At 43.7% G+C, this 18,137-nt stretch overlaps 1 protein-coding gene across 1 annotated transcript in view; it reads left to right on the forward strand.

Annotated features, from left to right (window-relative positions):
• Window positions 1-4,019, forward strand: part of efnb2a (ephrin-B2a) — a 29,868-nt gene extending 25,849 nt beyond the window's left edge. Inside the window, exons 4-5 of the mRNA XM_079254231.1 lie at window positions 1,228-1,338; window positions 3,521-4,019. Coding sequence (XP_079110357.1) covers window positions 1,228-1,338; window positions 3,521-3,930 — 521 coding nt within the window. The 3' untranslated portion in view covers window positions 3,931-4,019. The remainder of the gene's footprint in view (window positions 1-1,227; window positions 1,339-3,520) is intronic.
• The last annotated feature ends 14,118 nt before the right edge of the window (window positions 4,020-18,137 follow it).

Raw genomic sequence — 18,137 nt, forward strand, 5'->3', positions numbered from 1 at the left:
ATTTCGTGTTATTTTATATTGTGATATTCACCTTTCTGCAGCACTTTGGCAACATTCTGTTGTTAAAATGTGCTTTATAAATAAAGTGGATTGGATTGGATTGAAGACAAAAAGTTCCTAAAAAAACTGCACTAAAAATACCAAACAAGTTTTCCCTCTTTTTTTTGCTCTGATCTTTTAAATAAGTCCTGATGTTAATTAACAAGGTAATAATAATAATGATAATAATAATAATCATAATCATAATCATAATAATACTTATTATGATTATTTTATGACTTTTAGATGCTGAAGGGGTTGCAACTGGGTTTTAGACTGTGTCTACATTATTATATTGTGGCTTCATCAACTAATTTAAACAGGGAGATAAAAATGGATAGAAAATAAATGTGGAATTAGCTTAAATAAATGTAACCTGTCTGTTAGAAATAGAATTAATTTAACTATGAAGGCTTGATGTCAGTTTGTGTACCTGTGTTTAACTAGTTTCAGGATTTTTGGTAAATGATTGAAGTATTTTTTATACTTTTAACAATGTTTAAAATAAATGGTTCATTTGTCATCGCGTCATGTTTAGATGATAAAAAGTCCCACCTAAAAACAGCGGGGTAACGGGTGGGAAAATCAAATAAAAAAAATTGAATATCTGCATTTTTTGCTTCACAATTTTAAAATCGATCTGTTTGTTAAACTTTTTTTCATAATAATAATAATAATAATTTATAAATGAATAAAAATAATCCATTATAAATTTTTTTTTTGTGATTTTCATTGTTTTTATTGATCTTTTTACTTGTCTTCTTGGAAATTATAGCAGCAGAATGATGGGCTGGCTACTGTGAAATCAAGAAAAATGACGAGCAAAAAAAGTTTTGTACATGTATTTTGTTTTTAATCTTCAACAATCGGCAATATCAAAGAATTGTGAGAATCGGCATTTAAGTCGAATTGGCACCCAAAAAACCTGAATTGAATTGAATCGGGACAAAAGCATATTGTCACAGCCCTACTGGTTAAAATGTTTCTGAGTTCCTCGTTAGTGGTGGGAATTAGCAATAATTTCCAGAGGACCATATATAGAGCTGGTGTTGATCCAACAGCAGACCCCTCCTCGCTGCTTTCAGGGTTCACAGAAATAATCTGATTTATGGCCTTAACGGGGAAGTTGGTCACAGTTTAAACAAGTGAATCAGACCTTAACCTCTGTGTCTCATCTATGTTTTTCAGGTCCCTCAGACCCAATTTCACCCAAAGACAACCCCACCAGGGTACCGTACCCCCCCAAGCACCCAGATGGCAAGGACACCTTCAACCCCAACGAATCAATGGAGAAACCAGGTGAGATCGTCTCTTCACAGCCTCCAGAGACGGGAATGGTCCGGCAGATTCGTTCAATTTATTTGGCATATGGTCTCACAACGGTTCAGCCACCTAAAAGCACACTGTGTGTGTCTGTGTGTGTTTGTGTGTGTCTGTGTGTAAGCAAAAGAAAGGTCAGCAATTCATCAGCCAGTAATTGAATATTGTCCATAAAATTGATCGGTATCTCTGGCCTCTTCAAGGACTTCTAAGGAATTTCTATGCTGGTCCCATTCCAGCTTCAACCAGCGATCCCGTCTCTGTCTGACGTCTTTTTTCACACACATTTGTTCCTGAAGCGAAGGCAGTTAAAAATCAGTCATGTTTGGAACGAAAGTAAAAGAAGCAAGCTGACCTAAACAAACCATCCTCCAGGTCTCTGGTGTGTCCCGGCTCCTGGCTGTGGCCTTGTTAGTCGGACGTTAAGCCCCCGTTCTTATAATCTTCCTACCCGGCTGGCAGCTCCTCAGACGGCAGCATCTTCCCATCTGTTTGTTCTCAGGATGTTTTTACGCTTCCTTCCTGCATCCCAGCTGGTAACGAAGCACACGGACTAGTGAGTGCCATGAGGGGAGCATCAGCATAATCCTCATGTAAAACAAAGGGGGGGAGCCTTGCTTTGGTCATTTTATATCCAGCCCGCTTCCTACCGTAGAGAAAGCTCTGTAAGGCCCTCAGGGAAGCAGCGGCAGACAGGGAGACCCGGTAATCCTCCCGGCTCACTTGCACCCTGGGAAGAACACAACACACCCACCCTGAAGTTCTGGATCAGAACCAGAGTGTCCATTGTTGGGAGTCAGCGCACAGCTCGGCTTCTATAATTGATGCGTCATGATGATATCAAACATTTCTTTTTTCTCTCTCCGCTCAGGGGCTGCTAGCCAAAAAATGAAGTTACTTTTTATGTCTTTCAAAATGCAATTTGTCTAAGTGCCATTAGCCTGCATCTCTTCAGCCCTTGTATCTCCTATCAGACAGCGAGCTCTCACCCCGATTCAAGGCAGACCCACTGACTGAATGTTAATGTCCTCAGATTCAATGTGACTGTTTTCTGCAGACTGGTTTCAGCTGCTGGTCTACTGGCCTGTTATAAGCCTGTATTAAGTAATAAGGCAATAAAAGATGGGGAATGTAATGACGGACTGGAATGTCTTTCTTATTGCTATCTTAAATTATTTGAATAAAGCTTACCAGTGTACTGAACGGGTCTGCATGGGACAGGTTGTGTACGTACTGATCATTATAGAATAGGTTTGTATGGGACAGTTTGCTAAGGTACAGATTGGTACAGGTCAGTACAGGTTGGTGCTTTCGGGTCCCTTCTGTTTGGGTCCCCCTCTTACCGATTTGACCCTTTGGGTGAAGCGTGACACACTGCAGAAGGCTGATTAATTGGAAGAATTGTCACTTCCTGTGCAACTCGGCAATAAGAACAAAGCAGGAATGGCTCCATGTTTAAATATACAGTAGATTTTTTTTTTTTATTTAGAGCCACATGACAAGAAGACAAAACAAACTGGTGGATGTTCACCATTCTCCGTTGTTTTGTGATGCCTTCTTCATTGTAATACAATGCTATGACATCACGTCAGTAAGTAGACCAATGGTTCCCAACGTATTTTCCTAATGGATTCCCGTCATGCAACTACCAAAAAACAGTGGACCCCACATTTTACTGAAACCATTTTGTTTTTAAACTGTTAATTGATTTTTTTGTAAAGCACTTTGGTCCATGATTGTTGTAAAGTGTTATAGAACTAGCGTCCATTAACAGATACATTATCTGCTTCTCACCATTAATGATGCGTTCAGGTTGAGTCTGGTCCTTCGATAAACCAAAGTTACGGTAACTATCTATTAATAGCAATGTTTTTATTTCACTGTGGTGCTTCTCAGCCATGGACAAATCCTGGCAACAAGGATAGATATGATCACTGGCATCACTAAACCCCAGTACAATCACCAGATCTGATTGCATCCACCAGGTGCAGCTTCAAAAGCAACTTTATCCTTCTGATTAAGGATATATGTTTAGGTATATGGTGGTGTAGCATATTTTAATGATCCCAGTTAGGGAACCGACCAGGTTGACTCTGACAGGCCACGTCTCACAGAAAGCTTCTCCTGGTTTTGACTCCACGTCTCTGTTTCCTTCTTGCAGGTTTAGCTCCTCGAGAAAGTGGTGAAAACGGCGGAAATGGCGGCCAGTCCTCCAGCGTCATTGGCTCCGAGGTTGCCATCTTTGTCGGCATCGCCTCAGGCAGTGTCATCTTCATCATCATCATCATCATGCTGGTTCTGCTGCTGCTAAAGTATCGACGGCGGCATCGTAAGCACTCGCCGCAGCACGCCACCACACTGTCTCTGAGCACCCTGGCCACACCTAAACGTAGTGGCGGCGGCGGCAACAACAACGGCTCGGAGCCCAGTGACATCATCATCCCACTCAGGACTGCTGACAGCGTCTTCTGTCCTCATTACGAGAAGGTGAGCGGGGACTACGGACACCCGGTCTACATAGTCCAGGAGATGCCTCCTCAGAGCCCGGCCAACATCTATTACAAAGTGTGAGGCAGAGCGCTGGCATGCAGGAACTGGATCCACGGCTGAGCAGAGCGGGGTTTAGCTCGGGAACATGTTCCCAGCAAACCAACAGCCAACTCTCTCTCTGCCTCGCTCTGTTTACCCTCCCCCGTTCTTTCCTCTGATGTGTAGTCACTATACTCTTTCCGCTCTCTCGAAGGTTTGCTAACACCTTGTAGTTGAGGTTCGGTTTCAGTCCACGCAGGACGAGCAGAGGGCCGGAGAGAAGGCGGCTCTTCTTTGCTCCCTGGTTTATTTTGTGCACTGCAGCCAGCGTTGTGTGACTATAGGAGGACTCTTTCTTTGGGATGAGCAGATTCATGGATGTGAAGGATTCAGATGAGCAGAAAACGTCTTGCTGGCTTCACCTCAAAAGAGAGACTACTACTTAGAAATGAGAAGGCAGAGACTCTGAAGGAACAATGTGGCCAATGGAAGCCGGAGACGGGCTCGTCGTGACAACATGGTTGCCCTCCGCCGACTGCTGAGGGACACTGGATTTAGCAGCTGAAGGAGGAAGAAGCAGAGAGATTGTTGCACTGATCGTCTCTGGGACTTTTCCTGAGGACTAACGGAGACCACTGTCACCTTTCCACCCACATGTTCACCGGTCGCCCTGGGCAACAGGAAGTGTTTGGGCTTCTAAGTGTTGATCAGATCATTTCTCTTCATCCTCAGATGCATCGTCACTTCTCTCAGATGTTCGGAGAGAATCATGTCCTGCTCATACTTACTTTTTCTGATCATATCTTCTGGTCTAGTTCAGGTTCAGATGGATTGTTTAAACAACTCCAACCCATCACCTCAGAGAAAGCAGGTATGTCCAGGTAGATTTAGCTGGGGGGGCTTCTTTCTCACAGTACATAGTGCAGCACTTTTACCCAACCCCCGTTTGTTACTTGCGTAGTATCTTCTCAGTATTCCACAGGGAGAGACGCGGTGATCTCTGAAGATGGAGGGCGGCGGTTTCCTGTCAGAGCAGTGAGGGTCTGCCTCTAGAGGCCAAATTAGGGTCCGGAAGACATTCGATTCGCCTTATCACTGTTTATTTTTACACATCAGGTGAAGAAAGGCCCAAATGGAATTGGTGTTAGCAGAGCTGATGGAAACCGCTCTAGGTACTGTAATGTTTCCCCACGGGGTCCAGCGATGATAAGGGTACCCTAAGGGCCAAAAATCAGCATGACCGGTGCTCTCCTATTTGATATTTTTTGATTTTCTCTTTTGTTTTTAAAGCACAGGGACGTTTCCTTTGGTTGTCATGGTTTCTTAATCTCCATCAGCATCTTCCTCCTGCTTTTTTTGTTTTTACTTTTTTTAAAATAGATGTAAATTTAAAATGGACGTTAAAAGATAAAATGAAAAAAATGAGATAAGCAAAAATCTATTTATGATAGACACGTAGAGCACAGGTGTTGTCTGACAGTATGGAGAGGAAGAGGAGGAGGAGGAGGAGTAATGTTAATATATAATAGTAAAAGTGCACATTATGCAATCTATGTTCCTGATTATCTTATATCTCTGGACCGGTTTAGACTGGTTGTTTCACAAGCTGTCTCAGATTCAAAGTTGAGTCCTGGGACGGAGGACGAGTCTGGACCCTGGCTACAGTAGAGCTTTCTGGTCCTGGTAAAGAGGACGGGTCCCGACCCAGACTCTGGCTGCGGCAGAGACTCCTGACCCAGTTTTCATCAGCGTAGACCAGTTTGGACTGGCTCCCCAGCAGAGCATCTCCCAAAGGAAAAGTCACATGAAAACACAATTTGCTTAAAAATGCCATCCATGTTCTCTGTTCACGTGTGTTTGTGTGTGTGTGTGTGTGTGTGTGTGTGTGCGTGTTTACCTGACTTCACCTTCACCATCGGCTTAGGATCATGTGACTTAGGCCTCACCCAAAGCATCTATCAGCCCATCGTCATTGATTCATACAGAACATTAAATTTCACCGAAAAGCCAAGCCTTGTATGATCTGAGGTTTGTGCCTCTGAGAGGCTACAAAATCTGCAAATATGCAATTCTTATTTATTTTTTTAATCAATTCTGAGAAAAAAAAAACTATAGAAAGTGTTCTTAATTAACCACTGAAAGATGTAACAACAAACCAACCAGAAAACTAGCAAAGGGTTTCACACCAGTCTGCTGATAGCTTTTATTCCTGCATTATTTCTGCTAGCGTCCCAACCTTTTTGTTCTGACTGCGTGCCGTAGTAAAAAGGTAAACTGTGAAAAAAGCGTATGTAACACAGCTCAACAGGAAAACGGAAAAGACAATGGTTTTTTAGTTGCTGTCTGATTGCAGCAGAATATGACAATCTTATTAGTTTCTTTCAATCTGTCGTCCTTTTCTTAGCTGCTGCTCAGTTAAAGCTCTCAACGCTGAGCTGGTTTGGACCGACCGGCTCTGAAATGTTGTAGCGATGCTGTGAGAGTCTTAGCACACAGGCTAGGAGAAGCACCTCAGGCTACTGTAAAATGCCTTGCTCGTATGGTCAGCCCTTGGTCACTTGACTCAGTAATTTTTGCACCGTACTTCTATAGATAAGAAACTGTACATACATTCATGTTTTTATTGTATATGGATCCTGGGTTGTTACAATAGCCTTATTCACCTTTGTAGGAAAGTAAATGGGAAAGAAAAACAAACAAAAAAACAAGCCCTTGCTGGTAAAAATGGAACACACTAAAGCAGAGCATACTACCTTTTTGGTAAATAGCTTATGTACATAATGTCCACAACCCAATAAAAAGTTTTTTTTTTTTATAAACTCTCAAAGATGTTTTGTATAAAATTTGAATTTTTTGCTATGTATTTTAGCTAGCGCTCAATCGAAAGCCCATGTCCCCCCCAGTCCCTCCCATTTTGCACTGTTTCCATGGTAATTTGGGTTAAAAAAACAGAAAAAAAAGTTGCCAAACCGACTGCTGCATATTTGTGCCATAAGTGTGTACCATAAATATTTATTAAATTAGTTTTTTTTTTCTTTTATGCTCTCTTAATGACTTTATTTCAGTCCAGTTTGTAAGTAACAGTATTATATTTCCATCGTTTGTCCTGATTTTCTTCCCCTAGTTTTCTTTAGTCATGACATGATAAGCGGGCGGACGTGGCCCTCCTTTCCCGGTCCTGCAGTGTGACAAGGCCAGGCTGTCAGAAAATAGCTTCAATTCAGACATTAAAGTTAAGTTAAAGTGAGAAATAATGACACACATTCCACCAGTCTGTTACAAACTGAAGATGTTTTTCAATAAAATGTTTTTCCTATGGACTTCCTGTCTGCCGCGCTGCTTCCTGTTTCCTCTCTGTTATCACGCCCCGTTTCGGTCTCACAACCCACACGTTTACACGTTTACATGTTTACTGTGTGCTAAAAGTCTTTTAACCACTTAACACACACACACACACACTCCATAAAGCAGGAGACACTGCTGCAAAGTCACCTTTTGTTTTGCACTGCGTATGTAAAATCTCCAGCAGACCCTGGTCAGCAGATCTCAAAGACCTGCTGGGAACGTATGGCTTTAAAAGATCTCTAATAGAGCCAGGCGATTGGTTATGAAGAGCTCTATAGGGTCAAACCAGGATTTTCAATTGTACTCTGTAAGTAATGTGGGGATGATGCTTCATTTATTTTGGCTTTTTCCATTTCAGACAGGAGGCAGAGAAAATACACTTAGTCAAGACGTTTAAAAACATTTGTTCACAGTAAAACATGACAGTTTAAGTTTTTACCGACCTTCCAGCCTCAGCAGCGTGGTCAGTTTCAGATCGTCATGGAGATGGCGTGTCCTGTCAGCGTCGCCTGATGCTGCTGGCCAATCAGGCTGAAGTCTGCTGAGACTGTTCAGAAAGCAAATCCTCTCTTCAGCTTGGACACCAAACATGGCCATTCAACATTCCCATTTCATACTTTAGGAAATATGTTTTCCTGTAAGTTAAACTGGTTTACTAAAATACCCAAACTGGCCTGATCCAGTTTGTGTATGAGGAGTATATCTGAAGACAACCGGTTTGATGATCGGGGAAGAAGAATGGGAAAGTGGGAATGGGAACTGAAAGCCCCTCCCTGGTATTCTGGCTCCTACAGGATGGTTTTATCCTATGAAAGCTGCTGGTTTGAATAAAGCTTCGGTTCAGATGAAACGAGCACCAGCAAGCTGAAAACGACTTCTCTTTTCTTTCATTATGGTCCGAACTTCCTCCATACTTTCTGCCACGTAATAGTACTAAAGACATGAAATCTCCTGGCTATCACTCATCATCTGGTTACGAGGCTGCAGCTGATGGAGGAGTGGCGTTCCAGTCCTGATGATTCATCAGAAAGAAAACCAGAACCCGTCCGAAGGACCTAGATGGGAAGAAGGAAAGCAAGACAGATTAAATGATGAGTTCCTGTGTTTTTCTCACACCGATAACAAAGACGAGATGGTTCTGCATGTTTTTCATATTTAATGTTTCCATTTTATCTTCCTCAGCAGTGGATGAAGCATCGTGGGACTTCAACAGGTTTTTATCATCTGGTTTTCACACTCCATGTCTGATTTAACATGCTTCAGCACCAGAAGGCCCAATGGCCCTGCAATGGCCAAGCAGACAACAGCTGAAACTCTGGTGTTGTAGGAAGAAGTCCTGATGGAAGCCGTTCTGAAAACACATCTAAATATGTTGGAATAAACTATTCCCACTGCATTGTGCATGAAAAAGAAATATTCATTTAGTTTCCATTATAAAGGGTTTTTAGTTTTCCTTTTCACAGACAGGAAAATCTCTGCTGAGTTAATTATTTATGTGGTGATGGAGTTTTGTCCTGTGAATATGTCATTTAATCCATAACTCTGCTACGTGTAAACAAACAACCATCAGGATGTTTGTTATGGTAAAAAACCAACTGGAATCCTTCAGAGGGAAATAAAATCTCACAGATATTCATCTCAGTGAGGATTTTACATAAATATTCAGTTTGTGGTCCTAAAGCTGCTCCTGCTGCAAATATAACAGTAAAAATAAAAATGATTTCATTATATTTTACCTTCTAGCTCAGTTTCAGTTTGAATATCCATCATGTAATCCTATTTATTATTATTATTATTTCCAGTGTTCCCATTCCCCCGCTGAAAGTTTACACATTTCTCCTGTTTCATCGGGATTTATAACTGAAAAAACTTCCAACAAAAACAAAACAAAAAATAAAATATAAACAACATCTGTCATGCAATAACAAATAAGACATTTTCTGAAATATTCAGTTTATCAGCAGAGCGTCTGGTTGGATGGACCGGTCTCTGGACCTGTCTCTGGTGCTGTCTCTGGACCGGTCTCTGGACCTGTCTCTGGTGCTGTCTCTGGACCGGTCTCTGGACCGGTCTCTGGTGCTGTCTCTGGACCTGTCTCTGGTGCTGTCTCTGGACCGGTCTCTGGACCGGTCTCTGGTGCTGTCTCTGGACCGGTCTCTGGACCTGTCTCTGGTGCTGTCTCTGGACCGGTCTCTGGACATGTCTCTGGTGCTGTCTCTGGACCGGTCTCTGGACCTGTCTCTGGACCGGTCTCTGGACCTGTCTCTGGTGCTGTCTCTGGACCGGTCTCTGGACCTGTCTCTGGTGCTGTCTCTGGACCGGTCTCTGGACCGGTCTCTGGTGCTGTCTCTGGACCGGTCTCTGGACCGGTCTCTGGTGCTGTCTCTGGACCTGTCTCTGGTGCTGTCTCTGGACCGGTCTCTGGACCTGTCTCTGGTGCTGTCTCTGGACCTGTCTCTGGTGCTGTCTCTGGACCGGTCTCTGGTGCTGTCTCTGGACCGGTCTCTGGACCGGTCTCTGGTGCTGTCTCTGGACCGGTCTCTGGTGCTGTCTCTGGACCGGTCTCTGGACCGGTCTCTGGCACCATCTCAGGACCGGCCTCTGGACCGGTCTCTGGACCGGTCTCTGGCACCATCTCTGGACCGGCCTCTGGACCGGTCTCTGGACCGGTTTCTGGCGCTGTCTCTGGACCGGCCTCTGGACTAGACTGTTTTATGTGAACACAACGGTGTGTGCGGCTCCCAGGGCCAAAATGAGGGACTTCATTTGTTTACTGAGTTCAGTAAACAAAGTGACAGATCAACATGAGATGTTTCTGTAAATCTGAAGATGCTGAGTCTCGTCTGCTGAGAAACTGATGGATGTTTGGAGAAGGTTTGAATCTTTTCATAAAGCTAATAGAGATTTACCATCAAGCCCTAAAATCCAACCCAGTCCTCCCACTGTAAGCTCAATGTTTATCCACATGAATAAGTCCACTCTACTGAACACACATCTGTAAGATTAGCCGTCATCTTCTGTAAATAATTCATGAAAACAAAAACACATTTCATGGCAATATTCAACTCAACAGAATTCATACTAGACTTTATCAAATGCTACAAAATGCAACTGAAAAAACCAAACTATTGATAACAATAGATTAAAAATGAACGATGAAAAGAACCATTTCTAAATGAAAATCCATAATCATACAGACAGCGATAAAAGTAAGAGGACAGATGTTTACTGTGATCCTCATGTTGGGACGATGGACACGTTGCCAGTCAGAAGTTGTTTGGCCAACGACATCTCATGCCTGGCCTAAAGTTACCGTTAGTGTTGTGAAGGAAGAGGAACATCATGGAGGATCCAGTGTGGGGGGAGTATGCTCGTTTGGGATCAATGTCCTTTTTCAAAACATATCTGTGGTTGAAAGGAAGCTGGGAATAATTTACTGTGCAGGTGGGCTAGACAGACTGGGTCTCTTCCCATTCAGGGACCTGCCAACTGGACCTGGTGAACTGAAAACTGAATGTGTGTTTACGAATGGTGTAAACTTCTGCTTCTGTTAGCTGAAAGCTTTAAAATGTCCCCCTCCCTTGTCAGTCCAGTTCAGAGACAACCAGCCCAGAGTATCAGGGCTCTCCCTCTTCCTGCAGCCACCCAGGAGCCATCAGTCATCCCATCTCTGAGCTGTCATGGGACGATGCTTCCCTGCAACTGGTCCTCTACGTTTGTTGCCAGACTCAGTCAAGCATCATTACAACATGTCTCTGCTGGGCATAATGGACCCTGAGGAGCCTGCTCCGCTCTGCAGGTCACTCTGCTCTGCTGTACCAGCTATGAGGCGCTTCCTCCTGCAAACAGAATGCAGAGGAAGACGTCTTATTTCTGCATAAAGTTACCTTTCAGCAACAGAAAGTATGAAACAGATTTTAGTTTTTATTTCCCCATTTAAATATCTTTTCCACCAAATCAGTTCGTTTCCTTTTTACAGTGTTTACTACAGAACTGGATGGATGATCTTGCTGATTTTATCTTTATATTTTTATTTTTGCCTGAATTTTCCAAGAAAAGACCTTCTTTTTCTACCTGGATGCCTGGAAAACCAATCAGCAGCTGAAATGGTTTCCTGCATATACTGTTCATCACCTTCAGGGAAAGAAATAAAGATGATTCAACATATAAGCAACAAAAAAAAAAAAAAAAAAAAAATCTACACTTGATATGAACAACCACACAATATTAAACAACAACTTCGAAAGCTAAAAATACATCTGAGATGTCAAAGAAACATCTCTCACTCAGTGGATCTTCAGCCCACTGGATCTGGAACCCAGTGGATCTGGAACCCAGTAGATCTGGAACCAAACACATCAGAATCCCAAGGTATCTGGAAACCAACTGGTCTGGAAACCAACTGGTCTAGAAACCAACCGGTCTGGAAACCAACTGGTCTGGAAACCAACCGGTCTGGAAACCAACTGGCCCGGAAACCAACTGGTCTGGAAACCAACCAGTCTGGAAACCAACTGGTCTGGAAACCAACTTGTCTGGAAACCAACTGGCCCGGAAACCAACTGGTCTGGAAACCAACTGTTCTGGAAACCAACCAGTCTGGTAACCAATGGCCAGGTAACCACCAAATATAGAACCAAAAGATCGAGAACCCAATGGATTTGGAACCCAGTGGTTCAGGTAAGCAACGGTTCTGAGACCTGATGGCCAGGAACCCAACGGTTCAGGAAAAAAACTCAGCAACTCTTCATGTCAGGAGCCCGATTGGTCGGGTAGGTTAGGTACCCAATAGTTCAGTTCCCAACTGGTCTACATCATGATGGGTCAAGTGAGCACTAGGTCAGGTACTCAGTGGTACAGGAACAAACCACCAGACAAATAAAAACTCTTTATCAACTTTCTCAGAACCACAAAGTAAAGAAAACAATAAGTAGTGAGGTTACTTTTCAAATGTAGTAAATTATAATATATTCTCATTACAATTTACAGACCTTATCCAAGTCCCGGTCCAAGCCCCAGTTCTGCTCTAAGACCCGGTCCGAGGCCTTGTTCAGGACTGGATCTGGGACTATTTGCTGACTTTCTCTCCTTTTTTCTGTTTCTGTTGATGAATTTTAACATCTCTGTTGGAAACATCAGACAGGTAAATCTGCCATTTCACAGTTTGACTAGAGCCAGTCAAACACACCTGAACCAGCGGGGGGGGGGGGGGTCGATGGGGAAAGGAAGTAATATGGAACAGGAAGTGCTGATAGTTGATCTTCCTGCAGAGAAAACTTATCTGTGAAATTCTCCGGTTTCTGGATGAGATGAATCTGTGTTTGTCTCTGTGTGGCAGTAGAAGGTTTTTCCTTTTTCTGCTTCATGTTTTGATGTGTTATAAAGTGGAGATGTTTCTATGTGTGTATGTGCAGCAGCTATATGCGGAGCATCGTAGGTCTGACTCCTCTGGTGCAGTTATCATCACCCAGGGAGGCGCTGGTGTCTAAATCAGATAGGCTTCAGATGACAGAGAAGCTCTGCAGTGAGGGAGACAGCATTTGTTGGAAGTGACAGCAGACAGAGGAAGAAGTTAATGTGAAGTTTCTTTCTCCACTCTGGAAGTTTCCATAAATTTGGAAAAGTAATCCTACGAGTCATGTGTAAGCATGGCCTCTTCCAGAATAAGGGCTTCTTTGTGAATCTTCTTTACATTCTCTGATTTCCTCCAAGGGTTTCTGAAAAACTGCTGATTTTTCTGTCTTGATTTACACATCTCACCGTTTCAGAAATTCCCTGAGCAACAGGAAACCTGGCGAGCAAGTGCAGCCAAAGCAGAGGAGAGAGGAGGAAGAAGACAAAGCCAGGCCTGTGCCGCTCACTGTGATAGCATCGCTGCTCCAGTCAAAGACCCTGTCTGTCTCCTTCAGCCTTCAGAAGCCTGGCCAGAGAGGGACCGAACACACACACACATAAATCCACGCTTCTACAGAGGGAGAGGACAGAGACACAGAGGGTGACAAGACCCTGGATGCTGCTTATGAAGACGAGCAGACCTCATTAATGATCACTTCATGTCCAGTGTTTCTCTGTTTGGTCCCAGTCTGGATAAATGGACTGCAGTGGATTAGCTTTAATGTTAGCTGATGTCTGCGAACCTTGGAACTTTAAGGAAGATGGAAGGTACACAGGGTTAAGTAGCTGACTGGTAGACAACACATGTCGGCTACCTCACACTCTCAGGACCATCAGGGAGTATGCTGAACCTCTGCGTGTCTGACACACACACACACACACACACACACACCTTCCTTTTTGTGTAAACTGACAGGAACTGCTGCAAAGGTTGTGAAATCTTTTCTTAGGAACACATGGCAAAGTTCTCATGATTTATCTGGAGTGGAAGAGGGTGGAAATCACAGGAGAGACATGAGACTCATTCTAACCCACAGATGAAGACCTTCTATTTCACTTCCTTGTTTTTATTCATTAACTTCCTGTTTATTGTCAGTTTTAGTCACTTTCTGTTCAGTTAGATAAAAAAATCATCCAGCTGAGTTGCTTCAAATCTGCAAGTTGTTTCAGTTTCCCTTTGCTGACCATGCTCACACCAGACAGTAACTGTGAAGGGAACTACTCTGTCACAGGAAGAGAACAGACTAGAACTAAACAGATTATACTGGACCAATAATAGGTGAGTGGACAGGAGAGAGACGCAACATCACTTGGTCAAAGGTTGCTGCTGTGGAAATGAGAAGATAAGTGTCAACCAAAGAAAGTCAATGAAAACAAAATGATGAATAAGAGAAGTTTATTCAATAGAAAACACTTCCCCCAGCAGCAGGATTAAATCTATCTATCTATCTATCTATCTATCTATCTATCTATCTATCTATCTATCTATCTATCTATCTATCTATCTATCTATCTATCTATCCATCCATCCATCTATCTATCGCTGAGACTTTGATCTTATTGCATTAATATTGTATTAATTTGAAGGTGCAGCTGCTAAATTAGGGGCTGCACGGTGGCACAGTGGTTAGCACTGTGGCCTCACAGCAAGAAGGTCACTGGTTCAATCCTTGGCTGCAGAGGGGTTTGGTCAGTGGCCTTTCTGTGTGGAGTTTGCATGTTCTCCCCGTGTCTGCATGGGTTCTCTTGCTCCAGCTTCCTCCCACCATCCAGACATGCATGTTAGGTTAATTGGTTACTCTAAATTGCCCCTAGGAGTGAGTGTGCGCATGAGTGGTTGTTCGTCTCTCTGTGTGGCCCTGCGATGGACTGGCGAGCTGTCAGGGGTGTACCCTGTCTGTTGCCCAAAGCCAGCTGGGATAGGCTCCAGCTTCCCCGCGACCCTGAATTGGATTAAGCGGTTTAGAAAATGGATGGATGGAGGTGCTAAATTAACCCATGCAACGTTAACACCAATATTAAATATTAATTGCAGCGGGGGTACTAACTGGATGCAGACTTTGAAAGTTGCAACCATCAGTGTGCGCTGTTAGTAAATCAGTTGTACTTTTTTTTTGTGTGTGCAGTGAGTTTGCACACGTTTATGGGATTACAATCCTCCATAATCTGAAACAGAAGTTTTTTTTTTTTTAATCTTCAAAGTCATTAATTCATTCATTCATTATCCTAACCACTTAGACCAATAAAGGGTTGTGGGGAAGCTGGAGCCTATCCCAGCAGTCTTTGGGCGAAAGGCAGAGAACCTTGAAAGTCTGTTTGAAAACTGAAATCCTGAAATTAGGTTTTGGAACCTTGAAAAACATCGGATTTAAGTCACTTCGGCCTCTAGGGTGAACGTAGCCTTTGTTGCAACCTTGCTGTTTCTAAGTTGACACAGTTTCAGATACGCCATCGTTGTCCCACCACATTAGTTTGCAAAAAACTGGTGAAACTTTGTAATATGAGATCTGAAAACGGCTGTTTGCATGTTTGCAAAAAAAGTTTTGAAACATGAGTTTTGAAATGTTAAAATCTTCTGCAAACATTTTGTATGTGAGGTCTGGGTGCAACATGACTTTTTTTTAAAACCTCCAATTCACCCTCACATCTTCAGTTTTGTCCACAATGCTGCGAGGTTGCGGTTGTGTGATGTTTGGCTGCGTTCTCTCTCTGCTTTGGTTTGAAGGTTTGAAATCTGAAACTCCTAGTCTGAAGGGTAATGCCTCTGTAATTGTTGCAGATCAGCCTGTCACCCTTATGTTTTCAGATAGGTAGAATGACTCTTCTGGTCCAGACGATGCAAAGCCGCTCTGTCTCCCACACCTGACTGAACATGTGGGTGAGCCACTCGATGATACAATCACCCCCAGATTTCTGCAAGTCAACACTAATTGTGCTATGGCTGGGGCTGAAGACACGTCTCATGTTGCTGTTGTTAGCGGCGGACTCTGGGTGTTTAGCTTCTGCTTCCCAGAACTTCTCTCTGTCCTCAGCTATGGCCACATTTTGCAGTCGGTTCAATTGCCAATACTTCATCAGCTTGCCCCGTTTAGATCATTGAGTAGGAGGAGTCCAGGCAAAGCTGGGTTTTGGAGTGATGGTTGGATTGTAGCTTTAGCTTAAGATGGGCCACCAGCAGATGATGGTCTGTACTGCCAAGCTCTGCTCTTCTGTACACATGGCAGTTGGTGACAGATGACCTCCACCGTCTAGAGACAAGGATGTGGTCTGGCAACTTTCTTGTTCTGCTGTCTGGGCTGTATCTTTCTGGGGAAACCAGGTATCAACAACACAGAAGTTGTTGTGGTGGCAGAGAAGGAGAAGGTGGTATCCAATATTGTTTGTAGACCTATCAGCAAAAATTGTGCCAGTATGTGCGCCCGTGGGCAGATCACAGCTAGATAGAGTGGCACTGGCATCTGTAAGAATGATGGTAACGTTGTGTGATGGGGCTTGGCCGACAGCCTGATGAAGATGGTCAAAGAAGGCGTCCTTTACATCATCAGCAACATCGATGGGGGCATAGGCAACAATTACAGTCATTTTGCTGTGGTGATGGAGAAAAGCGGGCCGACAACAGTCTGTCGCTTAGGGGTGTCCCGCTTATGAAGCGCCTACAGAAAGCCTTTGGGATGGCAAGTGCCATGGTGTAAAGACCTGTCCACCTCTTGGGGTCGCTCCATCTGTAGTAATGGTTGCCTGCAGTTGTTTCGCCATTGCCTTGCCATTGGACTTCCCAGAGCCCCGCCAGGGTAATGTTATAGCGGTTGAGCTCTTGGGACAGCAGGGTGGCTGCTCCGGGGTGAAAGGAGTATCTGGATATTCTATGTAGCGACACGGGTCCTGTGGTGAAGGGCGATCTATACTTGTTGGTTGGGGATGAGCTGGGATCCGTTACAAAGTTGGACAGTCCGGTTTCTTGTTCTGGCCAGTTTCTTAACAGAGAGTTTCTCCTGATTGGGTTGTTATCCCTCTGCAGGGTAGTCAGCTGGTGGGGCTGCCACCTGACAGTGTACTGACACACTGGGGTCCATGTCTGTCTGGAACCTGCCCCGGAGAGAGGCCCGTCAATGGTGACCCTAACAGGAGGAAGTTCCCAACAGTAACACTCTCCAGGGGTCATAGGAGCACACAAGCCCTCTCGCCACCTCAAGGCATGGCCGAAGAGTCTGGGTCTGGCCTGTACAAAGTTTTATTACGTGTAACAACATGTTGTGTGGCGGAACAAAAATAGGTGGCACATTCGCTAAACTTCGCCCAAACAAACACCCAAAATATGGAAATTTTTACATTCCAATGGGGTCAGGGTGTGGGAATGGGGGTGTTGTTGGGACACTAAATTTGGTGAGTTTTTGAGCATGTTCAAGCCCTCAAAAGACAATTCATTTATGAGGAGAAGAACAATAAATGTTAGGGTCTCATTGGCCTTCGCTCTGCTTTCGGTGCTTGGGCCTGAAAAGGCTTGGGTGATATAATAAGAAAAGACTGTGGGGGGAAAAGATTGCAATTCATTTCCAGCGAGGGCTCCTGGGTACTGTGAGTGTGTTTGATCCCAAAGGCAAGCCAGAGTGGAAATGAAGAGATGCAGTCATATGTATGCAGACGGGGAGAGGGAGGGAGAAGCAGAAATCCTTTTAATATTCTGGGCCATGAGTTGAGATGAGAGACTGCTCTCATACCTTCAGGTTCATGAGCATAATGAGATTTTTATTTTGCTGAGTGCAGTCTGTGAGCACACCTGTGTGCTGCTCTGTCATACACAAAATGGTCTATGATCAAGTGTGTGTGTGTGTGGGTCTGTATTTCATTATTTGCATAAGTATTTCTGTGTATGTCCATCTGAGTGTGTTTATTAATTAAAAAATCATTAGATTGTCGTTTCTCTGAGCACTTTCCCCTCATCTCAGATGATTTTCATCCACTCCAGCTGAATGAGATCTCTATAAATACTCATAACATTAGCACACTTTCAGAATGGTCTATTATTCTCCCAAATGGGTGCTTTCCCAAAATATTGTCTCCTACAATTTACAGGTTCCTTCAGGCTGAAAAATGATCAGCTGTACACAGTCACCCACCAACCTGATCCGTGTGTGTGTGTGTGTGAGATGCAGCTGTACACACACACACCCATGAGCATGCTGTAGGTAGGTTCTCACATGCACACTTATTTTCCTTTGTTTTGGATTGCCTGGTGAATTTCTTGTCAAGGAGGACGGGAGTCATGTTTCTGTTGAGTGGTGTGAAGTCACAGAGACACTTTTGTTCAGTGCATGTAGAGACACCCGTATTTGTGTACGTGAACACGAGCTTTTTCCTTCGTTGTCTGGGAGTGTCTTATGAACAGGACGTGTGGAAGTTCAGTAATGTCTCTGATTATATGTTTTCTGTGATTGTTAAGCTGCTGGTAGTGGCTGCAAATCAAGATGTGGGAAAATAATAAAGTTACGAAAAAAGGCAGAAATGAGCAT

This window comes from Telmatherina bonti, assembly GCF_933228915.1.
Source record: "Telmatherina bonti genome assembly, chromosome: 15".
Classification (NCBI taxonomy): Eukaryota; Metazoa; Chordata; class Actinopteri; order Atheriniformes; family Telmatherinidae; genus Telmatherina; species Telmatherina bonti.